This window comes from Schistocerca nitens, chromosome 4 (assembly GCF_023898315.1).
Source record: "Schistocerca nitens isolate TAMUIC-IGC-003100 chromosome 4, iqSchNite1.1, whole genome shotgun sequence".
Taxonomy (NCBI): domain Eukaryota; kingdom Metazoa; phylum Arthropoda; class Insecta; order Orthoptera; family Acrididae; genus Schistocerca; species Schistocerca nitens.
Genome location: NC_064617.1, coordinates 502681557 through 502700240, shown reverse-complemented (window position 1 = coordinate 502700240; position 18684 = coordinate 502681557). Strand labels below are relative to the sequence as shown.

General features: G+C 40.7%; 1 protein-coding gene across 1 annotated transcript in view; it reads right to left on the bottom strand.

Annotated features, from left to right (window-relative positions):
• The window catches only part of LOC126252391 (dynein axonemal assembly factor 11), a 226572-nt gene that overhangs the window by 20971 nt on the left and 186917 nt on the right, over window positions 1–18684 (bottom strand). The window contains exon 7 of the mRNA XM_049953282.1: window positions 1521–1703. Coding sequence (XP_049809239.1) covers window positions 1521–1703 — 183 coding nt within the window. The remainder of the gene's footprint in view (window positions 1–1520; window positions 1704–18684) is intronic.

The following is an 18684-nucleotide window of genomic DNA, read 5'->3' as shown; positions in this document are numbered from 1 at the left end:
TGTAGGTGTTCAAAAAGCCCCCAACCAATCTCAATGCACTTCATGATGTGTTGGAGAGTGTGTTGTGTTGCACATTGAATATCATCTCGGCGGCCTTCAATGCAGGCTACCGCATAAGTGATGCGAGCAATAAGTTCTCCATGTGTATCTATCTTCGTAGTGTACACATCTCCCTTTAACCAGCCCAATAAACAGAAGTCTAATAGGGTTAGGTCAGGTGATCTGGCAGGTCAGTGAATGGGTCTGCCATGACCAATTCACTATTGAGGAATTGTGTTATTCAGATACTGGAATACTTGTCTGGTACAGTGAAGTACAGTGAATCAATGATATATCACTTTGCACATACATTTACCATCATTGCTCTCATGTCATGTCTTCCAAAAGTGCAGGTAGGCCTTCTATCAGGATATGTGCATATGATGTGGCTTTCATGCAATTTGACAGGCACAAAGGCCCTATCACCATGTCCTCGATCATACCACACCAGACATTCATTGAGGACCTAGCTTGGAATCTTGTTTCCCTAGTGTCATGTGGGTTCTTCATTGCCCATGTATAAGAATTGCGGGAGTTCATGATACCGCTGCATGTATTTGTAGCCTCATCTGTAAATATGGTGTATTGCATGACACCTCTATGTACAGTCAACCATTCATAAAATTGTTGTCTGCTTACTGAGTCATTTGGATGCAGATGTAGCATGTGGGTTGGCTACATGCCAGTGGAATGTAACATATGCCACATTCGCATTTGTGGAGTACCGAGCTGACAGCTAATGTACTATGAACTAGTGGTGGAACTCCATTGTACCATTGCAATAATGTCTTCCTTTTCCTCAGCTGACTGGACAGCCTCCCATTCTGATGTTACATGTACACTGGCTAGTGTTCTGGATTCACATAATGTTTGAAAAACCATGGGAAATACCCGGGCACAGGGGGTTCGTCAATCAGGGAAACATTTCTGGTATTCTGTCGCAGCTGCATGGGCACTACCATTACAGTACCTGTACACTAACAAAACGCCTGCATATTCTCCATGGGTGAACATATGTGGCATGCTGGTATTCACAGACACAATGAACTTGCTCAATTAAGCAACATTCTAGTATATAGCCTCACAGCTGCTCACTGTTCCAACCCACTGGGTACACTTGCAGCTGTTGCCTCAGTGTGACATCACGGTGCTGCCATCTGTTGGAGAACCCCTACATCTCTTGTAGGATGGATCAATCATCTGTCACACCATTATTCTGTCCATCACAATGTGTACACAGCATTTTGGTAAGTAATATTCATACTCATCTTCATATTCATTAATGGATGTGTATAGTTTTCAACCCTCTCCAGTTCTGTATTATCGAAAATCAGACACCTGTTAACAGGATTTTTTTGGTTTACTTTCACATGTAGAATCACCTCACAGATTATGTGACATTCCTCCTGAATCACCCTGTATGATATACTGCTGCAATCTGCAAGTAGCAAACTAGTAGCTACTGGTCATAAGTGTATTGCCTAATATTTAAATATACCTGAGGCATTGTAATGATTAAATGACCAGTTGCTTGTGACCGCTTGGCTGTTGAATTATTAATCTCTACTTCATTAAGCAACGTTAGCTGCAATGTTTTCCCTTTGATTAACACCGTAACGTACTGTGGCTGAATATCAACATCTATGAGTGCTGTGTCCAAATGTCTGAAATAAAAGCAAAATTTGTTTCTTAATAATGTCTGTAAAAAACAGCAATTGTTGTCACAAGAAAACATTAATATAGTAGTTGTAATGAGCCATTCATGTTAGGGAAGATTAAGTGGGATCTTGGTACCAATATACTGAATGTGCAGTGGAAGTTTTCTCATGACTTTCTAATTTCATCAGTAATTTTTAAATTTAATTGGTGCAATTAGAGAGAGAATTCATGTGCCCTGCAACATTAACCAGATGTGAATATAAATTAAGAAAAGCAATAAACAGACCCAGAATGAGATTTTCACTCTGCAGCGGAGTGGACGCTGATATGAAACTTCCTGGCAGATTAAAACTGTGTGCCTGACCGAGACTCGAACTCGGGACCTTTTCTCATTCTGGAAACATCCCCCAGGCTGTGGCTAAGCCATGTCTCCACAATATCCTTTCTTTCAGGAGTGCTAGTTCTGCAAGGTTCGCAGGAGAGCTTCTGTAAAGTTTGGAAGGTAGGAGACGAGGCACTGGCAGAAGTAAAGCTGTGGGTACCGGGCGTGAGTCGTGCTTCGGTAGCTCAGATGGTAGAGCACTTGCCCACAAAAGGCAAAGTTCCCGAGTTCGAGTCTCGGTCGGGCACACAGTTTTAATCTGCCAGAAAGTTTAATAAACAGACCGTTTTTGTCTTTAATTTTAAAAGCATAGCAGATCCCCAGCTATTCAAGGGCAAATTATTCAGTCTTTTGAATAATTGAGACTGGAACTGGAAGTTTCTAATTATCCACAAATTTTATAGGTTTTAGTGAAACCCTGTCAGTTAACCAAGGGTTAGTACAATTTGCAATTCAGCTTTTACATGAGTTGATCAGACAGTTTAGTAGATAATAGAGGTTCTTTATCATTTTCAGTCCAGTTCAACAGCACATAAAAAACCTTTACTAACACCTGGTTTCAGAGAAAACTCTCTGTGATGCCGTAATAGTACTGCTAGCCACTCTCTTTCCATGAGGGGGGTTCAAAAGAAAAGGTACGAATCAACACTGTGGGTACAACTGAAGTCTTTATCCAAAAGTAATCACCAGAGGCCTGAGCAAAAGTGTCCCAGTGTTTCACAAGCTGAAGGATTCCCTGTTCCCAGAATTTCTGTGGCTGTGACAGGAGCCAGTCCTCCATTGTGTTCTTTAGTTTGTCTGAGTTGAAGCGTTTCATTTGAGGTGTTTTATTAGCAGACCAAACACATGGAAGTCACTGGGTAACATGTCTGGGCTGCAGGGTGTATGCTCAAGCATCTTCCACGTGAACATGGCTGTTACACTTTGTTGACCGTGGAGACGTGTGGACACCTGTTATCGTGAAGTAAAATCACTCCCTCCGTGAACAGCCCATGCCGTTTCCTCTTGATGCTCTTGCTTAGGTTATGGAGTGTCACTGTTAATGGTTTTTCCATGCTCAAGAAATTTGATGATTATTGGACCTCCAACACTGAAAATATGGTCAGCATCATCTTGCCTTCTGAGGGCACAGCATTGAATTTTTTAGGGGAGGTAATGACGCATGCTTCCATTTTATAGATGCCTCACTCACTACATTAGCCCAAAGTGGCATACGCAAAGTGAACTGGTTTGGGTGTTATGACATTTCATACCTTTTCATTTGAACGCCCCATATACAACAGTATGATGCAATGGCAGTGTATTTATAACATGCCAGCATCATCATTGTCTCATGTTCCAGATTTAGTTGTCTGTTAGCTTTCAGAACCCTAACAACATTATATCCGGCAAAAATCACAACATAAAAACAGAAACATTTAGTGGTTTCACTCCACAGGAAATTAGAAGCAGTAAAGCACAGTATTAATGGCAATAGCTTACCCACAATCTGGTTGGAGGGGGGGAGGTGGGGGGAGGGGGGGAGGGGGGGGAGGAGGTGGAGAATGGCTCTCAGATTAGTTTTGTGGTAGGTGGAGAGGGTGTAGAAAACAAACTACAGTTTCATACAACAGTATAGGACAAATTGTATTTGTCAATCATCAAACATATCAATGCTACAACTTAATAATAGGCATATATTACCTGTAGTGTACTGGGTGGTTATAATTACAGTGTATCTACTCATGGAGGTCCATTGTGGGCTGTAATTATGGTATGGCAGTGAAACTTGGTAGATGTTGAACCAATTTACACTGGAAAAATTAGTTCTAATTTTGGCCAGCAGGTACAAATATGGCACTGTTACGGCATTTCATTGACATTTTGGTGCTCATATTGAACAAATTGCAAAAGTGGTGGTAAATAAAATCAAAATCTTGTTTGATCTTTCCTGCCCACAGCTCATTCTAAATCCTTTGCATCCCAGTCATAATTACATATGGAAACATTTCTGTATGTCTACCTTGCATTCACAGCACTACAGCAAAACTCGAACTAATTTTTTCCTTGCAGAAACTGGCTCCATGTTAATGTGTTAGAATATCTACCAAGTTTCACTGTCATACGATAATAACAGCCCACACTGGACCTCTGTAAGTAGCTGCACTTCAGTTATAACTACCCAGTACTTAACAGAGAAAGTGTGGGCTCTATGAGATTTGCATATATTATTATGCTGTTTGGCTGGTAATGTCCAGTTACATGCAAATACTTTCCATATTTATAGTTTTAGAAGTTTTTGAAATTGACTGAAAACTAGAGAAAAGAAGGATGTTCAATGCCACCAGAAAGTTTTCAGTTGCAAGAAGATTAGACGTGAATGGAGAAGTAGTTTTATGACTTCGTGACAAATAGTTCTGGCTACACCTGTGGTTGGGAAGGAGCTGAGTTGAGGTTTTTTGTTGGGGATAGTGTCAGCTGATTTCCTTTGCCTGTGGTTGCATATGCCCTTAGATAATGGTGAGAAGAACCAGAAATACACTTGCAGAACAATCCATGTCTGTTCTTGGTGGTGATAAAAATGTGAAGCAATTGACTTTCCAAGAAAACAGAAGAAACTTTTCTAACAACAACACAGTGAGCTGTATGCATTTTGAGTCCAATAATTATGGGTAAGGAGAATGTACTGTCTAGAAATTTTATAGATGATAAAATTGTTGGCAGGTGAAAGTTGTCTGAATAGTGGGAAAACGGTTTTTAGCCAAAAAGTTGTCTATGATGATAAAATTGTTGGCAGGTGAAAGTTGTCTGAATAGTGGGAAAACAGTTTTTAGCCAAAAAGTTATCTGCATGTAACATAACAAATCTTTTGTTTTGTGAAGAATTTTGTTTTGATTTAAGGAACGGAGTTGGGTGGGAAACTGCTGGGATTAGAGCAGTTTGCGCTTTGAAGAGAGAGCTCAATGGCCACTGTATGGTACACGGCATATGGTACCTTGTAGCACTACTAGTCATTTCCTTTCCTGTTCCAATCACAAATAGAGTCATGGGAAAACGACTGTCAATATTCCTCTGTATGAGCCTTCATTTCCTGTACCTCATCTTTGTGGTCATCACATAAAATGTATGTTAGCAGCAGTAGAATCATTCTCAGTAGCTTCCCTCGAAACGAACATCTCCTTTCCTACAGGGATGCCAGTTTGTGTTGCCAAAGAATCTATGCAATACTTGCATGTTGATCAAATCTATCAGTAACACATCTATAGTTTATTCACCCAGAGCTGGGACAAATATGAACAGTTTCACTTGAGGGTCATTCCACATCAAGTGTCCTAGGGGTCCCCACTCAACCATCTCAGATTCTGTTAAAAATTTATATTTGTATACATATGTGTGTGTTAGGTCACAGTGCAAAAGTTTGGCTCAATTCTTTCAGTGGTTCCAGTGCTGGGCCACCTTAGTGGACCCATACCAAATCATAGAGTGTACAGGGTGAATAATTTGGCCAACTTTGGTACAGCTTTGTGTGTCTGTTGTGACATCTATCACCTTGAATGTTTATACTAGTACAGCTTTTAGTGCTGAATGCAGCTATAGCACTCAAAGTGCTCATAAATTACTATCCCTTACGCTACTTGGTCTGAAAGTGCCTCATAAAATTTATTGCAAAAGATTTAAGTCATACTTCAAGCATATTTTACTATAAGGGAAAAGCAGCTGTGACCTTGATTTTTGAGCTGCTAGCCAACAACCAGGTGCCCACTACACTACACCAGTATTAGCATTTATGAGTATATAGTTCTAGATTAGATTAGATTAGATTTGTTTTTCGTTCCATAGATCCATGCTGAGGAGATCCTCGTGGATGTGGAACATGTCAATTTTTTTTTAATAAAAAGCTGAAATAACAATACTAATAGTATGAATATATATACAATACATCATTTGTTTCTATTAAAAAATTCGTCAATGGAGTAGAAGGAGTTGGCCACTAGTAAGTCTTTCAGGCTCCTTTTAAACTGATCTTTATTTGTAACTAATTTTTTTATGTTTGCTGGCAAATTATTGCAGATGAGTGTTCCTGAGTAGTGGACCCCTTTTTGAACTAAAGTAAGTGCTTTTAAGTCCTTGTGCAGATCATTTTTGTTCCTGGTATTGTATGTATGAACTGAGCTGTTTGTTGGAAAAAAGAGATATATTATTTAGGACTAATTTCATTAAGGAGTAAATATACTGAGAGGCAGTAGTTAGTATACCCAGTTCTTTGAAGATGTTTCTACAGGACGTCCATGAATTTACTCCACAAATAATACGTATTACACGCTTTTGGACTCTGAAAACTTTTGTTTGACTTGAAGAGTTACCCCAAAATATTATACCATCTGACATTATGGAACGAAAGTAGGCAAAGTATGCAAGCTTTTTTATTTTTATGTCGCCTATGTCTGCTAACACTCGAATTGCATATACAGATTTGTTAAGGCGTTTCTGCAGTTCTGTCGTGTGCTCCTCCCAACTGAATTTATTATCAAGTTGTAATCCAAGGAATTTAAGACTGTCAACCTCTTCTATCTGCTCTTCTTCATACTTTATGCATATGCTGGATGGAAACCTCTTACAGGTTCTGAATTGCATATAGTGAGTCTTTTCGAAGTGTAATGTCAGTGAGTTGGCTTTAAACCATTTATTAATATCCATGAAAATATCATTAGCAGATCTTTCTAGAACTACACTTGACATACTATTTATTGCAATATTTGTGTCATCTGCAAACAAAATGAACTCTGCTTCTGGCAGTGTAACTGATGAGAGGTCATTAATGTACACAAGAAAAAGCAATGGCCCTAAGATAGATCCTTGTGGGACACCATATGTAATTTCTTCCCATTCTGATGATGACTGATGACTTAATTCACTAGTCCCTTGCACTGACACCCTTTGTTTCCTGTTGGCGAGGTATGACTTGAACCATTTTGCAGCACTGCCCGTGACACCATAGAATTCTAATTTATTTAAAAGGATGTTGTGGTTCACACAATCGAATGCCTTTGACAAATCACAGAAAATACCTGCTGATTTTATTGACCCTTGTCTCAAGAGTCAAATTGAAAATTGAAAATTTACAGAATTTTTCATGACCAGTTTTTAATATGGCTACCATCTCTGATCTTCTTTTAACTGATACCATTGGAAAGAGCTAAATTTTTTGCTACAGGGAACATTAAAAAGTAGAATGGTAATTTTCCATATAAGGTTTTTAAACTAGCTTCAAAGATACCTTAGCTTTTGCGCATACTGTGTGCTTGACAGAATAGCTTTAATGAATGCAATACAAAAATGAGCAAATAAACAACATTGTTGTGAACATGACAAAACAATAAGTTCACAAAATGAACCAAGCAACATAAATTTGTTGCTGAAGTTCATGAAACCATTTTCATGGCTCTAAAATTCTCTTCTATGCTCTTCAGCACCTCTGATGGGTAAGTGTATCTCCGACCCATGGAATTGGAACTTGGAGCTGGCAAAATGCCAAACGCCGATTATCTCCTGCTCTGGAATCCAGCAGGTGTCCTTCCTTAGGGGCCAGTGGAATGAATTAGTTGAACCAATTGGACGCATGAAACTGACTAAGGCATCTCCTTCCAATGATATGTCACAGATGTTTCCAATCCATCATTTGTTGACACATATCCAGGCTATGTATTGCCCTAGATTGGATGCTGTCAATGGGAACACTTGAGAAGTATGTTGATTGATCAACACTTGCAGTAAATGACACTGTGTCATTGGAAAGTCTGCTAATTTCTAACCATTTTTCATTGATTGGTCTGAAGCAGTGGTTTTCTCTGGTCCTTGCAACCATGCAACCATTTTCAAATCTCCTTTCTTGCAGAGGTCTTGCAGCATAAATTTCTTCATTTGTAATAAAAAGGAATTTGATTCCGTGAACTTGTTTGTCACAAAATCTGAATAGATCACTTGGTGTTAGAAATTGATCTGAAGTTTACTGTTGGAGACTTGCTCTTGCTGCTATTCACTTTGTTGTGCCCCCAATACCATCACAAGGAGACTTTCCATGGCTTGTGGCAAAGAAGTTCCATTCTGCACTGATACTACAGTCATTGTAGTGCTGACATAGACTCATGAAGTTCTTGAAATTTTTGTATTGGGCAGCTGATCCATCACTGAAATAGCTGATATGCTTCAGCACTGCGAAGTGGGTTCGCAGGTGATCAATCATCTTGGAGCAGAAAACATGAACTGCAACTGTATCATGTCGCAAGCAATCACTGATGATTCAGAAGCTAAGCAATCTTTCCCGTCAAAGCCTTGTAATAAATAACAAAGGTATGTAATGTGGCCTGACTATTTTCCCAATGGAAGCCTTGTACAGCGTCCTACACAATAAATGAATAATTTTGTGCAAAATCCATCAGAACAACCAGCTTTCCACCTTCTAGATTTTCTTTGGTTTCTTTTAGGTAGTTGCTTTGATGCTTTGCTATGTAACGATGGGGTGAGAGAGTCTAGAAATTTACAATTTTGGTCACAATGTTTTGGATAAATTCTCAAATTCTTCAATCATTGACTGCTTTGTCTCCAGGGTATCTCGGTCATTGTGTATCCATTCCTTGTATTCAATTGCTTCATCAATGTCATTCCCTTCAAATAGAGTTTCTACAAATCTTTCCAAGACTTCTAATCCAGGACATTGGTCACATCGTCGGAGCATGCAATCTTTTGAATCCCTATTGCAAACTATTTTGGCTAACAAACTCTTGTAGTCATCTTTAATTGGAGTCACTACTAGCATCAACGTGACATTTTGATGAGCTGTACAAACACAAACTGAGTGTGTTCCTGCTGAACCGACTGTGATGCACCACTTCGGCCGGAGCTCACAAAATTTGGAAAAGCCAACTTTTGGTACATTTTGTCTGCAATATTCTTGATAGGCTTCTTTCAAGTTACAAAGTAGCAGACGTTTCTGCATATGAACTTTTGGGTCACTTGGTGTCCTTATGGCAACAAAGTTCTTTTTTTCAGGGCAGATTTGACTGACTTCATCATGTCATAGAATTTTGCTACACTTTCCTTAATATCTTCTTGCAAAGCCTTTCCTCACTTTGGATCTGGTTTTGCTAATATGCCTTTCTCTTCCTTCAGCTTTTTGACAGTTTTCACCATTCACTCAGACATGTTGAATACTTCCATTGTTTTTTTTATTGCTCCAACTGCTAGGGGCCAAAGTTAAAATCTGAATTGTCTCAGAAGCTGAAGACACCTCCAGCTTAGCTTTCAATTCATTGATGAGCACTTTGTACGAAGAGAAATTGTGTTATTTTTGACCTGGTTGTGGTTCTATGACATCTGCTTTAAGCCCGCCAATTTCAGAAATTTTGGTTACCACAACCATTTGAACTCGCTTTATCTTTTGTTTTGCATATTCACTAGATTCCCGGTTTGAAACATGCTGAAATTTTAGTGGTGACACACCAATTGCTGTCAAGCTGGAGTTCAAGCTGTCTGAAGCAATTGTAGCATCATCTTCATCAGACTGATGATGGCAATAGCTTGGCCTTTTTTGCATTGATGTCAACTCTACAAGTAAGGCAAAGCTTCTGTCCAGGCTTAACATCAAGTTCTTTCAAAAAGTCGGCTGTTGCAACATCAACAGGATGCACACCTTTGTTAAACACATGATTCTTCTTTTGAAATGAACTGCAGCATGATTTCTGCAGATATTGAAACATTGTCAAGAGTTCTGCTTCATGATGTAAACATATCTTGGCATCACAATCAAACTGAAATGCAACTCGTCGAATCAGCAAATTCTAATCCTCTGCAGAGAGGTCACTAATTGACTTCAGAAGGCATTTATCCTTGTTGAACTTAGTTCAGTGACACATAGACTGGTTGATTTGTCCAATGATGCACTGCTCTAGGTCCATATTTCCATTGTTTGAATCCATAATAAGTTGTAACTTCAGCAATGATTCAACAATGAAATGAAATGACATGTCATGTGGCTAGGGCTCCCGCCAGGTAGACCTGTCGCCTGGTGCAAGTTGACGCCACTATCATGTCGATGGAGACGAGATGATGATGAAGATAACAGAACACCCAGTCCGTGAGTGGAGAAAATCTCCAACCCCACCAGGAATGTAATCCGGGCCGCTTAGCATGGCATTCCATTTCGCTGACCACTCGGCTATCAAGGCGGACATTCAACAATGGATTGAAGGAATCAATCAAGCTGCAAGGTAAATAACCACAAATGATACAATGAGTGACAATTTGTACACAAACATGAATGATACCCAAATCAAATTATATCTTATATAGTGTGAATGTATAAAATGAGAATACTGGAGAACATTCCAGAACATTACAGAAAATTCTGGAAGTTTCTAGTGCCTTGTTATAAAACTGTTGCACCAGCATGTAAGTTTCTGGAGTACATGCCTTGTTTTATAAAGCAGTCATACCTGCATATTGAATATCCAGAAATTTAAGGAACCCATGCCCTGTTATAAAATAGTCATACCTGCATATCAAGTTTCCAGAAGTTTCTGGAATCTGTTATAAAACAGTCATACCAGCATATCGAATTTCCAGAAGTTTCTGGAATCCATACCCTGTGTTATAAAACAGCAATATCTGCATCTCAATTTACAGAAATTTCTGGAACCCATTCCCTGTGTTATAAAACAGTCAGACCTGCATATCTAATTTCCAGAAGTTTTTGGAACCCATATATGAAACGGTTGTACCTGCACATTAAAGGAACAAAAGTATTATGCTGCAAATAATTTGTACTAACAAATCACATCACAAGTGCCTTGACATTCTTCAGCACAACAGCTGCCAACATGGTAATACATGTGGTAAGCATAACAGCTTAGGTTTCTTTTAATCAATTTTAAACACCTTATATGGAACATAACCATTCTACTTTTTCAAGTCACTTGTAGCACAAAATGTGCTCTTTTCAGTGGTGTCAATAAAAAGAAGATCAGAGTTGATAGATATATAGAGAAAACTTGAGACAAGGGTCAATAAAATCAGAACTATTTACTTATAAATGCTAATACTGGTGTAGTATTGTGAACAACTGGTTGTTGGCTAGCAGCCCAAAAATCAAGGTTCCAGCTGCCTTTCTCTTATAGTAAAAGATGGTTACAATAGGGCTTGAATCTTTCGCAATAAATTTTACAATGCATTTTCAGACCAAGTAGCAAAATGGATAGTCATTTCTAAGGAATTTGAATGCTTTCGCTGCATTCAGCAACAAAAGTTGTACTGGGATACAAAAATTCAGAGTGATAGGTATCATACAAGATGCACAAAGTTATTACAAAGTTAACCTAATTCTTCACACTAAGCGCTTTGTGACTTCGTATGGGTCCACAAAGGTCGCCCAAGCTCTGGAACCACTTTAACAATTGAGCCAAAATTTTGCACATTGACATAACACATATGTATGTATACAAAAACATGTTTTGAACCAAATCTGAGATGGCTGAGTGGGGATCATTTTTTATTGTAGGACACTTGACATGGAATGACCCATGACCTACCACTGTGTTCCAGTGAAAGCAGGGGTGTCGAAAATCCTTAGCTGCACAGCTGATGACAGAATGAAGCATGTGTCACTTGTAAGAAAACCTGTGTTATGAACTTTGTCCCACTCCTCAGCAATCACCATCCTTACTACTTGTTCTAATAGCTGTTTAACTTCTGACATTTTGTATGTTCTGCTTTTGCTGCAACATAGCCTTTGATTGAGCCTTGAGCAGCCGCTGGTGAAGTATCAGTGCAGCAGTAATGCAGCAGCAGTGCAGTAGCGAATCGCATATTTAGCTTTCATATTTGTTTTGTAGTTTGATTCGTAATTTCTTTCCGATTGTTTGGGCACTTGCATATTTAATTACATAAAATCCTTGCGTATTCTTGTATTTGAGAGGAGTAATATTGCTTATTGATAGCCGTAGAGTATAAATTTGCGGAGTCGTTAGATATTAGCAGTAGGATGGATAGGGTGTGTGAGTGCTGTGTGCGGGCGCAGGAGGAACTGGCCGCAGTTCGCGAGCAGCTGAGTGTGCTGTTGGCCACGGTCAGCCGCCTTCAGGCTGCTGCCTCAAGGTGCAGCGATGGCGGAGGGTCTGGCGTGTCGCTTGAGACAACCCAGGTGTCGCTTGCTGCGTCCATTAATTCAGCCACCGAGGCACCTTCTAGTGTACCTGGCGCATTGGGGTCGCCCTCACTCAGGGTGAGTGGCGGACTGCAACGCGTTCACGTCACTCGAGGCGGAGGGTCAATGTGGAGGCTGTCCGGCTGGCCTCACCCGTTCGTCCTGTCAGTGGGCAGGTGGCCGCTCCTTCAGCAGGGCCCGAGCAGGCACACGGGGCAAAGGCTTGCTGGTTATTGGGAGCTCCAACGTTAGGTGGTTGATGGAGCCCCTTAGGGAAATAGCGCACAGGGCTGGAAAGAATTCCAACATGCCCTCAGTTTGTTTGCCGGGGAGCCTCATCCAAGATGTGAAGGTGGCCCGGCCTGCGGCTGTCAAGCATACGGGGAGCAGTCGTCTGCAAGTAGTTGCTCACGTTGGCACCAATGATACCTGTCGCTTGGGTTCTGAGGCAATCCTCAGGTTGTACAGGCAGCTGTCAGATTTGGTGAAGACTGCTGGCCTCACGCATGGGGTGCAAGCAGAGCTCTCTATTTGCAGCATCGTTCCCAGAGTGGATCGGGGTCCTTTGGTTTGGAGCCGAGTAGAGGGTCTCAACCAGAGGCTTCGTCGACTCTGTGACGGTCTTGGCTGCAGATTTCTAGACTTGCACTATTGGGTGGGGAATTGTAGGACGCCCCTAGGTACGTCAGGGGTGCACTACACAAAGGAAGTGGCTACTCGAGTAGCAGAGTACTTGTGGCGTGCACATGGATTTTTTTTAGGCTAGAGAGTAGTGCGAGGTGTCCTGATGGACACTCACAAGTCGACGTGCAGGCAGGGAAATCAGGACGCGCTCAGCGTAAAGACACTTCAGCTATCAAGATTTTAGCAGTAAATTTTCAGATTGTTCAGAATAAAGTTCCTGAATTTACTGCCCTTCAGGAAGCGAGTGGCACGCAAATTATTCTCGGGACAGACCTGGCTGAACCCTGAGAGAGGAAGTTCTGAAATATTTAGTGAGGGTTGGAATGTGTATCGGAAAGACAGATTAGACACCGTAGGAGGTGGTGTCTTCATTGCAGTTGACAAAAATATTGTGTATACTGAGGTCGAAGTAGAGTGTGATTGTGAAGTTATCTGGAAACGTTTAACAGGGCTAGGGGAAATAAAGTTAATTGTGGGGTGTTATTACCGGCCACCAGGTTCCACCGTGACAGTTCTAGATTCATTCAAAGAGAGTCTAAATTCCGTATCGCTGAAGTACCCGTATCATGCTATATTAGTCGGAGGCGACTTCAACCTACCTAGTATATACTGGGATGTCTATGGATTCATTACAGGCGGTACAGACAAGCCGTCGTGTAAATTACTTTTGAACACATTATCCGAAAACTGTCTTGAGCAGCTGAATCGACAGCCAACGCGTAATGGAAATATTTTAGATCTGGTAGCCACAAACAGACCAGACCTCATCGACGATGTCAGTGTTGAGAAAGGGATCAGTGATCATGATGTTGTTATTGCGACTATGTTTACGAAAGTTAAAATGTCGGTCAAGAAGGCTAGGAGAGTATTATTACTAGAAAGAGCAGATAAGCAGTTGTTAGCATCCCACTTAGTAAATGAATCGAGTTCATTTACTTCCGGTATGATGAACATGGAAGAATTATGGGCAAATTTTAAACACATTGGACAAGTAGGTGCCGAAAAAATGGGTTACGGACGGAAAAGACCCATCGTGGTTTAACAGCACAATTCAGAGAATGCTCAGGAAGCAAAGAGAGTTGCACTCGTGGCACAAGAAAGATCGGGAGAATGAGGACAGGCAAAAGTTAGTAGAGATTCGTGCCGCTGTAAAAAGAGCAATGCACGAAGCATTCAACCACTACCACCATCATACCTTAGCAAAAGATCTTGCTGAAAACCCAAGGAAATTCTGGTCTTATGTAAAATCGGTAAGCAGGTCAAAGGCTTCCATCCAGTCACTCACTGATCAGTCTGGCCTGGCAACGGAAGACAGCAAAACGAAAGCTGAAATTTTAAATTTAGCATTTGAGAAATCTTTTACGCAGGTGGATCATACAAACATAACGCCATTTGAGTCTCGTACAGATTCCCGTATGGAGGACATGGTGATAGACATCCCTGGGGTTGTGAAGCAGCTGAATGGTCCTGACGGGATTCCATTTCGGTTTTACAGGGAGTACTCTACTGCATTGGCTCCTTACTTAGCTTGCATTTATCGCGAATCTCTTGCCCAACGTAAAGTCCTAAGCGACTGGAAAAAAGCACAGGTGATGCCTGTATATAAGAAGGGTAGAAGGACAGATCCTCAAAATTACAGACCAATATCCTTAACATCGGTTTGTTGCAGGATTCTCGAACATATTCTCAGTTCGAATATAATGAATTTCCTTGAGACAGAGAAATTGCTGTCCAAGCATCAGCACGGCTTTAGAAAGCATCACTCCTGCGAAATGCAACTCACCCTTTTTAAGGTACGAGCATATGGGATTGGTTCCCAAATATGTGAGTGGCTCGAAGATTTCTTAAGTAATAGAACCCAGTACGTTGTCCTTGATGGTTAGTGTTCATCAGAGGTGAGGGTATCATCTGTAGTGCCCCAGGGAAGTGTGATAGGTCCGCTGTTGTTTTCTATCTACATAAATGATCTTTTGGATAGGGTGGATAGCAGTGTGTGGCTGTTTGCTGATGATGCTGTGGTGTACGGGAAGGTGTCATCATTGAGTGACTGTAGGAGGATACAAGATGACTTGGACAGGATTTGTGATTGGTGTAAAGAATGGCAGCTAACTCTAAATATAGATAAATGTAAATTAATGAAGATGAATAGGAAAAAGAATCCCGTAATGTTTGAATACTCCATTAGTAGTGTAGCACTTGACACAGTCACATCGATTATATATTTGGGCGTAACATTGCAGAGTGATATGAAGTGCGACAAGCATGTAATGGCAATTATCGGGAAGGTGGTAGAATTCTGGGAAGATGTGGTTCATCTGTAAAGGAGACCGCTTATAAAACACTAATACGACCTATTGTTGAGTACTGCTCGAGCGTTTGGGATCCATATCAGGTCAGATTGAGGGAGGACATAGAAGCAATTCAGAGGCGGGCTGCTAGATTTGTTATGGTAGGTTTGATAATCACGCGAGTGTTATGCAAATGCTTCAGGAACTCGGGTGGGAGTCTCTAGAGGAAAGGAGGCATTCTTTTCGTGAATCGCTACTAAGGACATTTAGAGAACCAGCATTTGAGGCTGACTGCAGTACAATTTTACTGCCGCCAACTTACATTTTGCGGAAAGACCACAAAGATAAGATAAGAGAGACTAGGGCTCGTACAGAGGCATATAGGCAGTCATTTTTCCCTCATTCTGTTTGGGAGTGGAACAGGGAGAGAAGATGCTAGTTGTGGTATGAGGTACCTTCCGCCATGCACCGTATGGTGGATTGCGGAGTATGTATGTAGATGTAGATGTAGATGTAGATTCTGGTCCCAACTATCTTGATGGTGTTTAATTTGCAGTGGTACAGAAGAATTCGAAAAACAGTTTTCCCCATGTTCTTAGCCATTTCATCTACTGTGGAGTCATTGAGCACTACTCTTTTTTTTTTAACAATTTCTCGTAGTTCTTTCTGCAACATGTAGTTTCCAAAAGCAATATTTGTCGATTTGAGCCATTCTGATATATCTTGCTTACTGGAATTCACATTAGAACTTTTTCTTTTCAATGAGAATGGTATGGCACATTATCAAGAATAAGAACTGCATTTTCCTGAAGCCATGAAGAACATCTTGAAACCACTTCTAAACATATCAGCGAACATCTCCTCATGATACTCTTTACTCTTCTTGGATTTGAAAGTCCACAAAGAGGCTTTGATGGAATCTGATTTGCTCCCAATATGTGTGATAAAAGGAGAAAATATAGAAATGCAGTAAATGAAACAGGGAAACAGGAATACAACCGTCTCAAAAATTAGATCGACAGGAAGTGCAAAATGGCTAAGCAGGGATGGCTAAGGGACAAATGTAAGGATTTAGAGGCTTATCTCACTAGGGGTAAGATAGATACTGCCTACAGGAAAATTAAAGAAACCTTTGGAGAAAAGAGAACCACTTGTATGAATATCAAGAGCTCAGATGGAAACCCAGTTCTAAGCAAAGAGGGGAAAGCAGAAAGGTGGAAGGAGTATATAGAGGGTCTATACAAGGGTGATGTACTTGAGGACAATATTATGGAAATGGAAGAGGATGTAGATGAAGATGAAATGGGAGATACGATACTGCGTGAAGAGTTTGACAGAGACCAGAGTCAAAACAAGGACCCAGAAGTAGACAACATTCCATTAGAACATCTGAAGGCCTTGGGAGAGCCAGTCCTGACAAAACTCTACCATCTGGTGAGCAAGATGTATGAGACAGGAGAAATACCCTCAGGCTTCAAGAAGAATATAATAATTCCAATCCCAAAGAAAGTAGGTATTGATAGATGTGAAAATTACTGAATTATCTGTTTAATAAGTCACAGCTGCAAAATACCAACGTGAATTCTTTACAGATGAATGGAAAAACTGGTAGAAGCTGACCTCGGGGAAGATCAGTTTGCCGGCCGAAGTGGCCGTGCGGTTAAAGGCGCTGCAGTCTGGAACCGCAAGACCGCTACGGTCGCAGGTTCGAATCCTGCCTCGGGCATGGATGTTTGTGATGTCCTTAGGTTAGTTAGGTTTAACTAGTTCTAAGTTCTAGGGGACTAATGACCTCAGCAGTTGAGTCCCATAGTGCTCAGAGCCATTTGAACCATTTGAAGATCAGTTTGGATTCCATAGAAATGTTGGAACACATGAGGCAATACTGACCTTGCGACTTATCTTAGAAAAAAGATTAAGGAAAGACAAACCTACATTTCTAGCATTTGTAGACTTAGAGAAAGCTTTTGACAATGTTGACTGGAATACTCTCTTTCAAATCCTAAAGGTGGCAGGGCTAAAATACAGGGATCGAAAGGCTATTTGCAATTTGTACAGAAACCAGAAGGCAGTTATAAGAGTCGAGGGGCATGAAAGGGAAGCAGTGGTTGGGAAGGGAGTGAGACAGGATTGTAGCCTATCCCCGATGTTATTCAATCTGTATATTGAGCAAGCAGTAAAGGAAAAAAAAAAAAATCAGAGTAGGTATTAAAATCCATGGAGAAGAAATAAAAACTTTGAGGTTCGCCGATGGCATTGTAATTCTGTCAGAGACAGCAAAGGACTTGGACGAGCAGTTGAACGGAATGGACAGTGTCTTGAAAGGAGGATATAAGATGAACGTCAACAAAAGCAAAATGAGTATAACTGAATGTAGTCGAATTAAGTCGGGTGATGCTGAGGGAATTAGATTAGGAAATCAGTAGTAAAGGAGTTTTGCTATTTGGGAAGCAAAATAACTGATGACGGTTGAAGTAGATAGGATATAAAATGTAGATTGGCAATGGCAAGGAAAGCGTTTCTGAAGAAGAGATATTTGTTAACATCGAGTATGGATTTAAGTATCAGGAAGTCGTTTCTGAAAGTATTTGTATGGAGTGTAGCCATGTATGGAAGTGAAACATGGACCATAAATAGTTTGAACAAGAAGAGAATAGAAGCTTTCGAAATGTGGTGCTACAGAAGAATGCCGAAGATTAGATGGGGAGATCACATAACTAATGAGGAGGTATTGAATAGAATTGGGGAGAAGAGGAGTTTGTGGCACAAATTGACAAAAAAAAGGGACCGGTTGGTAGGACATGTTCTGAGGCATCAAGGGATCACAAATTTAGCATTGGAGGGCAGCGTGGAGAGTAAAAATCGCAGAGGGAGACCAAGAGATGAATACACTAAGCAGATTCAGAAGGATGTAGGTTGCAGTAAGTACTGGGAGATGAAGAAGCTTGCACAGGGTAGAGTAGCATGGAGAGCTGCATCAAACCAGTCTCAGGAGTGAAGACCACAACAACAACAATGTGTGATAATCAGGTGTTTTCCTTTACCTGGTGGACCCTTGTTTCTGGTGGATAATATGGACAGAAATGTTTGTTTAGAGGATTTTATGGCAGTATCTTAAGTCATACTGTACCCTTCTACAGTCACTCAATGACAACATCTACTCATTTACCACAGCATCATCAGTAAACAGCTGCAGATTGCTGCTGGCCCTATCCAACACATTATTTATGTCTGTAGAGAGTAATAGTGGTACTATCACATGTCCCTGCTGCATACCTGATGATACTCTTCTCTCTGATGAACACTCGTCACAGAGGACAATATACTGTGTTTTATTAGTTAAGAAATCTTTGAGCTACTCACATATCTGGAAACCTACTCTGTATGCTCATATCTTCATTAACAGTCCACAATGGGGCACTGTGCCAAACTCTTTACAGACATCCAAGAGTATG